Raw genomic sequence first — 10,298 nt, 5'->3', positions numbered from 1 at the left:
AAATGACCCACGCGGTCTAGCAGCTAGGACTTTTGTATGTTGTAGTCGTCATGTCTGTTTAGTAATTATACTGTTGTGTTCAAACAAGTGGTTTCAAGTGTTTATTTGACCGTAAACATCACATCTGGTGACGAGGATCAAGCAAAGAACCCCCTTAGCGCGTTCTACCAGGATTTCCGAAGCGATTTCTACAGAGATTTCCGAAGAGAATTCCGAAGCGATTTCCCGCGAAATCAAAATAATGGCGATTTCACTGCCTAACTTCCCACCGTTCACGTCGATGGAAATGCAGGCCCTAGATGGAAGAAATGGCTAGGGCGATTCGAGAGATTAACCATTGCAATGGGGATTACCGATGACATTGCTGCATTACGGCGGTCCAGAGGTCGACGAGATCTTCGAGACACTTCAAGACGTCGGCGAGGACAAGGATTACAACAAAGCCGTCGAAAAACTAACCGCTTGCATCTCTCCACAAGTGAACACAACATACGAAGTATACAACTTCCGTCAGGCCAAGCAAAAGGATGGAGAAACTCTGGACAGTTTCCATACCCGTCTGAGGAGCCTAGCAAAGACCTGCGACTTCGCAAATCCAGACAAAGAGATTAAAGAACAAATCATCTTGAACTGCCAGTCAAACCCCCTTCGGCGTAAAGCTCTGCGAGAGGACCTCGATTTAGCTGGTCTCATGAAAGCTGGTAGAGCCCTAGAATTAAGCGAAGTACAAGCGAAGGATTTTGAAAATAAGGATAAAACCGTGAACGCAATAAAACCACCCCAAAAAGGAACACTAACGCAACCCAAAGGCAAACATCGCCGTCCGCAAAATCGCCAAGAGTCACGCAACCGTGACAAATCCCGAAAGCGCGACGGAAAATGTAGGAACTGCGGTGGAATATACCCTCATAGAGACAGCTGCCCCGCGAAGAACAAAAAGTGTACCTCATGTGGCAAACTAAACCATTTCGCCCAAGTTTGCAGAACAAACCCACCTGAGTCGGCAAACCAGGTCACGCATCGAGACACTGATGTAGAAGATGAGTATGTGTACACAGTAGGCCGTGACAAACAACCTGTGTGCCAAGTCAAGATAGACGAAAAACAAGTGGAAATGATGGTTGACTCCGGAGCATCGGTTGATCTGATCGATGAGAACACCTTCAGGGAATTATACAAGGAAAAAGCTCCAGAAAAACCCAAGCGCATAATTTTCTCCTACGGCTCACCGACACACCTACCCCTACTGGGAACTGTCAAGGCCGAAATATCCGCCAATGCCAACAGCACACAAACAACCTTGCACATTGTCAAAGGTGCTTCGGGAAACCTTCGCTAAACAGCTAGGCGTGCTTAAGATCGTCAATCAAGTTAAAACCGACAAAACTCGTTTCCAGCCCCTCACGAACAAGGAATTCGAAAGTCTGTTTGGAGGAATCGGCAAAGTAAAAGGAAAAGTTATCAAGCTTCACATAGACCCTGACGTCAAACCCAAGCAACAACCGCACCGCCGCATCCCCTTCCATGTCAGAAAGGATGTCGAGACTGAGTTGAAGCGCTTAGAAGAACTAGACATCATCGAGCCAGTGACAGGTCCGACGCCCTGGGTGAGCCCCATTTTCGTGGTCCCTAAGAGTTCTGGCCAAGTGAGAACATGTGTAGACATGCCAGAGCTGAATAAGGCTGTGAAGCGAGAAAAGCACTTAATGCCGACAATCGACAACCTAGTTGCTGACCTCAACGGAGCGACAGTATTCAGCAAGTTAGACCTCTCGTCTGGATACCACCAACTCGAGCTAGCACCAGAGAGCCGTCACATCACCACATTCAGCACACAAGTAGGACTTTGACGATACACACGCTTAATGTTTGGAATCAACGCGGCGTCCGAGATTTTCCAGAACGCAATTGAGGAAATACTTACAGGCCTCCCTGGATGCAAGAATATCTCTGACGATATCATCGTATTCGGAAAAACGCAGAGGGAGCATGACGCGAATCTCCGTGGTGTGCTGCAACGTCTCCAGCAACACGATGTGCGCCTGAACAAGGAAAAATGCAGCTTCTCAAAGAGTGAGATAAAGTTCTACGGACATATCTTCAGCAAGAACGGAATCAAGGCAGACCCAGGCAAGATCAAGGCGATCGCCCACATGAGCAAACCAGACAATGTCAGTGAGGTGAAGTCACTTCTAGGAATGGCTCAGTACTTGTCCCGTTACATCCCAGATTACGCTACGATAACCGCCCCGCTACGACTGTTAACCAAGCAAGAGACCCCCTGGCTGTGGGCCGACGAGCAGCAACAAGCATTCGACAAATTGAAAGACACCCTGACCAAGAATCATGTGATGTCGTATTTCAACCCGAGACTCAAGACCGAAGTGATAGTCGACGCGAGCCCCGTCGGACTAGGAGGTTTGTTGGTGCAAGACGGTAAAGTTATCAGCTACGCAAGCCGAGCACTCAGCGACGTTGAGCACAGATACTCCCAGACCGAGAGGGAAATGCTAGGAGTAGTTTGGGCTGCTGAACATTTTCACCTTTACCTGTATGGGTCAGAGTTCACCATCGCCACAGATCACAAGCCGCTTCTGGGGATCTTCAACAGTCACAAACCAACATCAGCACGCATCGATAGATGGAAGTTAAGGCTAATGCCCTATAACTGTCAGCTCATCTACCGACCTGGAAAAGACGCTGAAAACCCGGCCGACTTCATGAGTCGACACCCAAGTACCGCAGAATGTGAAGAACGCAACATCGCGGAAGACTATGTTAACTACATCTGCAACCAAGCTGTACCAAAAGCGATGACAATGCAAGAAATCAAGTTGGAGACAGAGAAAGACTCTTCGCTCCAGGCGCTTATCAAGGCCATTGAAACCGACATGTGGACGGATCCCGAAGTACAAGAGTACAAGAAAGTGAAGGACGAACTATTGGTCTACAAGGGAACAATATTGAGGGGAAATAGGATCGTAGTCCCTAACACACTGAGAAACAGAGCTGTAGACCTGGCGCATGTTGGACACCAAGGAATCGTAAAGACAAAACAGCTCATCAGAGAGAGAGTCTGGTTTCCCGGTGTGGACAAGATGGTGAAGGAGAAAGTTGACAGCAGTCTACCATGCCAAGCAGCAACTACTTGCAAGGCACAGCGACTCGAACCTCTACGGATGACACCGCTACCATCCTCTCCGTGGAAAGAACTCGCGATGGACTTTCTAAGACCACTTCCTTCTGGAGACTATCTCATGGTTGTCATCGACGAATACAGCCGTTTTCCGGAAGTGGAAATTGTCACATCCACTTCCGCCAGATCCACAATCCCGAAGCTCGACGCAATTTTCGCAAGACAAGGGATTCCTGAAGTGCTAAAGAGCGACAACGGACCCCCCTTCAACGGCGTGGAGCTCAAGAATTTTGCTGAGCATTTAGGCTTTCAACACCGCAAGATCACGCCTCTCTGGCCAAGGGCAAATGGCGAGGCAGAACGTTTCATGATGACACTAGAAAAATGCGTGAGAACCGCGACCATCGAGCATAAGAACTGGAAACAAGAGCTCAACAAATTTCTGCGGCAGTATCGGGCGACACCTCACTCGACTACTGGCATCTCACCATGCGAAGCACTTAACCAGAGGAAGCTCAAAACCACCCTGCCGGAAGTGACGCCACCAGTCCGCCAACAAACCATTGTTGAGACCCAGAAGAACCTAGCGCAGAGAGACGCAGAGCAGAAAAAGAAGACAAAGGCGTATGCTGACCAAAAGCTAGGTGTGAGAGAAAGCAATATCAAGCTGGGAGATACAGTTTTAATCAAGCAACCAAAGGCCAACAAGCTCAGTACCCCCTTTAATCCAGTGCCTCTTGTAGTCGAAGAGAAAAAAGGATCGATGATTACCGCAAGCGACGGACACAAAACCGTTACGCGCAACTCATCGATGTTCAAAGTTGTCCCCAGTCACATCGAGCATACTGGAAACCGCACACAAGAGATGAACGAAGACGTTTCAGCAAATCCCCAACCACTGGAAATTCAGGAACTGGACAAGGTAACAAGGTCTTCAAGCCCTACTGCAGGCCTACGACGATGACAAAGGCAGACAAGGCCTCCTGCGAGATTTGCAGACTACGTTTTACTTGTTCAAGAGAACTAGAAACCAGAAGCATGCAATGGATTTTTGTGACTCTGTAACACGTTTCAGTCTGCCGTTTTCATATTATAACAAAGTCGTTTAAAGAAGTCGTTTAGGTCAATCACTTACGCGTTTCCAAAGTCCGTCATCAAGAAGGGGAGAGATGTAATGTTTTTGAGACTTGTCAATCATTTATGCAAATGACCCACGCGGTCTAGGAGCTAGGACTTTTGTATGTTGTAGTCGTCATGTCTGTTTAGTAATTATACTCTTGTGTTCGAACAAGTGGTTTCAAGTGTTTATTTGACCGTAAACATCACAATGACTGATATTTTTGAGTTTGGAGGGCCTAGTTTGGTTATGGCTCGGAGATTTGCAACTAAAAAAGGTTAGGAGGGTTACTATACTAATCATTCGCTACGAGCAACCGCTGCTAGTAGATTGTTCCAAAATGATGTAGACGACAAACTGATCAAGGGAGTAACTGGTCATCGATCTGATGCTCTACAGGGCTACAAAAGAGAAACTGAAGAGCAACTTTTGAAAGTTTCGAAAATTGTACAAGGCCAAAAAGAGAAAGAAAGCACAGTAAGGGGAAACTGTAATTCAGCGCTAACTTCCGCTTTGGAGATTCCAAGTAGTTCAGGAACATTAGTTCTAAATGTTTGTGGCGGAAATTGTAATATTACAATAAATAATAACTAAAAATTGTTAGAAGGAAAATGTTTGTAAAGGAATTTGACGAATTAAAATAAAGGTTGATTTGTAAAATCAATTGATGAAGAAATGCATTATTGAATTGCTGTAAATCATTGATAGCTTTAATTCAACAAAAGGTCAGTGCATATACCACCCGCGCCGATTTCTTTCCAATGATATAAACTCTTCATTTTACGATTTCCCTCCAGCGATAAAAACCCTTGATTTTTGTGAGCTAATGTCTCCAACTTACCCATGCAACTTTCGGTCAAGAAGAAGTTTTGTCATTCTATAGCAGATTTAAAAACATTCCAAGGCTACTTGACGAGCTAAAGACACTTACCATGATCCCTCAGGCGGTGATTGTTTGGTATTGAAAGCTGTTTGCCAAACGTTTTCGGATCCATTTCGGCCCAAAGAAACGCATAGATTACATGAATAAGTCCAATATCTGTCACAATTGAGGATACATTGGATTCAAATCTATTTTTGGATTTTAGTAAAGAACAAAATCCGTTCATAGCCGGATGATTCAAACATTCGCATTCGGATTTTCCCAAAGAAACACACCTCAGGGCTTCGCTCAACGTGGCACACCCGTTAACCCGTTAACTCCCCAATATTAGTGAAAGTTGTAGGCTCTGGGGCAAATTTTGAGGTTTTGGATCACAACAAGTGAAAATAATTTTCTAAAGGAAAGTGAGAAATGATCTTTGCACTTATTTCAGTGGACAATTTAAGGAAATCGTTTTTAACACAATTTAAGCAATTCGTTCAGTTTTACCCAATATAAGCAATTCCTTTATTACACAATTAATCAAATTGTTTTCTCTTGGTCATAAATACTGCATTGATACATCAGACCCTCGATTCTCTTTTGTTGACATACTGTTGTGACATAATTTTCCAGCTGGCTCATAGACAATAAAACTAATTAAACCAATCAAAGGTACACACAAAAGAGAAGAATTGTAAATAATATACAATACATTAAATATATTGTATTTCAAAAACTTGTATTTCAATATATTGTAATGGAAATTCACTCCCTGAAGACGTCAGGCCATGCCTGACGAAATTTGGAAAAATCAGAAAGTTATGTTCTCACAGCCGTATAGCCAGCCTTGCATCATAATCATCATCATCAGTAGTAGTAGTAGTAGTAGTATTGCTATTCAATCAAAGCATTATCATGTGTTAAATAGCATATCACATGTCCCCTTTCCTATGCGCAAAATATATCACGTGTTGGCTCCAATTAATTAGGGGTCTTATATATTAAAAATTACGCGGGCAACGCCTACACCACTACTTGTTTCTTTTTCTAATTTTACGTGTCACAATTCGCTGTTTTGCGCTATGAGGTTAATAAGGGAATAACATGACTTTTTTTGGGAATATTGTTTATTTGCGCCCTTGCAGTGTCATTTGCGGCCCTTGAAAATGACACTACAAGGGCGCAAATAAACAATATTCCCGAAAAAAGTCATGTCATTATCATTATTATCAATAAACAAGGCAAACAAATTCCGGTGATATGACATGAAAAATGCCAACTGAAGCTGTCTCTTTAATTACAACCGCCTAAAATGATTTTTATCTTATCATTGCAAACTATTCAGATTTTCCAATCCCCATCATTTACTTGTGGTCTGTGGTCTCCTCTTGTGAAACTACATCGTCTGTATCTTTTTTTTTGTTTTTGCTTCTAGACGGCGCGTAGCCACAGCAGTCGACTGATCTAAGATCCATGCTAAAATTCAACTTTTTTTGGCACCGCGATAGGTGGTACGTTTTACTTTTTAAAAGTAACGAAAAAGTGCAGAGAGCAGCCTCCTACGCAGACATTCTTGTGACTCTTCACACAATCTTTCTTCCTCAAAGAAGGACCATCGTTGAGGGGGAAAGATTGCGTGGGTAGTCTCAAGAGGGTCTGCGCAGGAAACTATGCAGAAAGTTTCTTTGCAAAAAGGATGAAACAAAGAAAGAAAGAGCAAGACAAAGAACAAAAGCTAGAATTTAAGACTTTAAGATCTAATAAAAGACATTTAAAGTTTGCGCATGAGCGTGTAAATAGACGCTTTCGTTTTGGTGGAAAGAGATAGGACTGGTTGACAAGACCTTGAAGGCTTGTCTTTGCTAAGGCAACAATCATTTATGAATCCGCTGAAAAGACCTCCTTTCTTTGAGGTAAAGGAGAACTGAAAAATGTGATCGGGATCGCAATGAGTTGATAATGAGCGTCGGGATCACGAATCCAAATTGGGGCACATTTTTAACTAATGCGTTTGTTTTAACAAAACGAATTATGAACAGTAGTAGCTAAGATAAATGAACGAGCCTTACTTCTGGTACAAACAGCCCTAATTCTCATTACCTTGTTCGAAGAACAAAGTCTAGGATTCGACTCCGTTTTTGGACTTTGGACATTCTTTTATTATTATTTTGTTTTTTCGGCTCGCGCTCTGGCTGCGCATGCGTAAGATTTCCCTGTATCGTAGGAGGCAGTTTAAGTGGGATTCGAACTCGGTCTCTCCTCCTTCAGACGCAATTGCGATTGCCACTAAACTACGGAAGAATACGCAACAGATGAATGAGAAAATGTGTATCAAAGAATTGTGCGTGACCTGAAACGAGTTTTTGTGTTTTCGTTGCAGGCAATGCAATATCCGGTTATCGTCAACCTCGTTCCCAGGGTCCTCTTTTTTTTAGGAAGAGAGAGGAGGCTGGAAACGAGGTTGGGTTATCCTATGACTCTGTAACTGATATCGTAATTTTATAATTCTTCCAGTATTGTTAAGAAAAAGTATGAAATATTTTTAATTATCGTCGTAGGGACTTGCAAAGCATCTCTTTTCTAGTTTTGATTGGAATTAATGCCGTTAACAACAGTTTTCAATGATGAAATGGTATATGAAATGAATCATATATGAACTGCGGATATGAAATCAAGTGAAGCTATGATCTTCGCAGTTATGAGCGCAATTTTTGCAATTGCGTAGAGAAGCCTGAAAAATTCAGGATTTCAACGGGGTTTGAACCCGTGACCTCGCGATTCCGGTGCGACGCTCTAACCAACTGAGCTATGAAGCCACTGACGTTGGGAGCTGGTCATGTGTGGGTTCTAATGGTCCCGTGAGGAATGAATCAATGATGAAATGGTATATGAAATGAATCATATATGAACTGCGGATATGAAATCAAGTAAAGCTATGATCTTCGCAGTTATGAGTGCAATTTTTGCAATTGAGTAGAGAAGCCTGAAAAATTTAGGACTTCAACGGGTGAATCAATGATGAAATGGTATATGAAATGAATCATATATGAACTGCGGATATGAAATCAAGTGAAGCTATGATCTTCGCAGTTATGAACGCAATTTTTTCAATTGCGTAGAGAAGCCTGAAATGACCACAAATGACCAACGTCAGTGGCTTCATAGCTCAGTTGGTTAGAGCGTCGCACCGAAATCGCGAGGTCACGGGTTCAAACCCCGTTGAAGTCCTGAATTTTTCAGGCTTCTCTACGCAATTGCAAAAATTGCGTTCATAACTGCTAAGATCATAGCTTCACTTGAACAGTTTTCAATGTAAACAAATATCCACGATCGCACATAACGCTATCATTAAGTCACGGAATGTGGACTGTGGACTTCGCACTACGGAATTGAAACTGGATATTTACCAAGATATTGTGACATTAAAAAAAAACCACTGAAATACAGTGAGCTTCAAGGAAGTCGGCTAAAAATCCTTGGAACAAAGTGTAGGCTACCCGTAGCCTCATGTTTTGTGATGTTTTTTCAATCATTTTGGCAACAAAACATTTCATTTATGATCACGGAAAAGTTACGTGATTGTAGTTTTCTGTCGTTTTGTCAGATCGTAGCCTATGAATGGCCACTCATTTGCATATGAATGCCGTGCATTGTTATATGCCTCGTCCCTGGCAACACATCAGCAGCATTCGTCTGCAATACTTTAAGGTGCTAGATTTTTCACACGTAATGTGCTTTTACATTTCACAGAATGAATGCTATGGAAATTTGTGTTCTCCGCACGGAAAATGTGCTATCAACGCAAGAGATAATACCCACTACTGTAAATGTGAAAAGGGATATACTTGAAAGCATTGTGAGGATCTGGGTAGGTAAACCTTACTTAATATTTTACTTGGGGATGAGATTTTTGCCAGTTTCTCGAGATCTTGTCGAAAAAATTCAGCAGCTGTTGTTTACACCTCTTAATAAGCACGTTAAGGCTGATTAATCAGAATTTTAAGAATATGCCAAGAGCATACCCAGATTCCGCGTTAGTTATTTCACTCATTTAATCTTTTTCAACGAGTTGCCATAAAAAAGAGAAAATAAAACTTAAAGCTGATTTAGTAGGAGTTGGCCGGCGTGACATCGCAGCAAGTGGCACAATCATCACGATGTACTACACATCACAACACATCACTACACATCACAACAGTGCATTTTGATGTGTTTCCTGTTCAAGTAGCATTGGTTTATTTATACCATACAACTCTACGAGCCTCAAAAACACTTTTTCAGGGTCTTAAGCCTGGTTTCCACTAGCGACTCAAGCACAAGCGCAAGCATAAACACCAAACACAAGAGATTCGTGTCAAGTGAAAACGAACCATAACGCAAGAACAAGCAAATGACGCAGAGATAAAGATTCACTAGTCCCGTGATTTCTCTAATAACGCGCCTCCGCTAGTAGAACCTGGGGTGGGTCTTTTTCGTTGAACAAACATCACAGCTCCCGTTGTACTTGCGTTATTCGTCCCGTTTTCACAAAACGCAAGAGAACGCAAGCATACTGAAGCTCAAGCACAAGGAAAAAGGAAGATTTGTGATCCTTGCGATTGTGCTTATGCTTGCCTCAGGCCCATTTTCACGATGAAATAAGCGCTCTTGTGCTTGCGTTCATGCTTGCTTATCGAGGAAGATAGAAAACTGAGACTCTGCTCGCAGGGTACTCTTGTGCTTGCTCGCTAGTGAAAATCAGGCTTAACTTATGGGAGAGAAAATAAGCTAGAACTCCAAAATTAGCTGCTATTATAAAAAAAATGGCATTTTTTTTTAAAAGAAGGTAAAAATTGGCCACATACACTGTAGCTGCGTGTCACTGGAGAGACGACAAATTTAAAACACTCTCAAGATTTTCTGCGAATACAAGATCCACGGCAATATTGTTCTGCTCGCATAAATATTTATAATTTACGTTTAGATAGAAATTTAATGTGCCTCACCATTAGACACTTTGAACAAGTAGGCACCCATATACGGCATCAATCATCCTAAAAGTGTCAGTGGCTCAAAATAATTACATAAAATATGTTATAAGGGCATTACATTTTTTCGGCTCCAAAAATGCTTCCTTCAGCTAGACCGAGTGAATTTGGAGTATACAAAATATATTAGGCGTTGTCATAATCTCATTACAG

At 42.4% G+C, this 10,298-nt stretch overlaps 1 protein-coding gene and 1 non-coding gene across 2 annotated transcripts; both read left to right on the top strand.

The window, feature by feature from the left end:
- The first annotated feature begins 355 nt into the window (after positions 1 to 355).
- Positions 356 to 1,339, top strand: LOC138037056 (uncharacterized). Its single transcript, XM_068883065.1, has one exon. It carries the CDS (start codon positions 356 to 358, stop codon positions 1,337 to 1,339), a length of 984 nt encoding a protein of 327 aa, XP_068739166.1.
- A 6,934-nt stretch (positions 1,340 to 8,273) lies between these two features.
- On the top strand, positions 8,274 to 8,346 carry Trnaf-gaa (transfer RNA phenylalanine (anticodon GAA)). The gene has a single exon. It is a non-coding gene; the product is annotated as a tRNA-Phe (tRNA).
- The last annotated feature ends 1,952 nt before the right edge of the window (positions 8,347 to 10,298 follow it).

The sequence above is a fragment of the Montipora capricornis genome, chromosome 2, assembly GCF_036669925.1.
Source record: "Montipora capricornis isolate CH-2021 chromosome 2, ASM3666992v2, whole genome shotgun sequence".
In the NCBI taxonomy this organism is placed as follows: Eukaryota; Metazoa; Cnidaria; class Anthozoa; order Scleractinia; family Acroporidae; genus Montipora; species Montipora capricornis.
The sequence above is the reverse complement of the archived record's forward strand: the minus strand, read 5'-3'. Positions and strand labels throughout refer to the sequence as shown.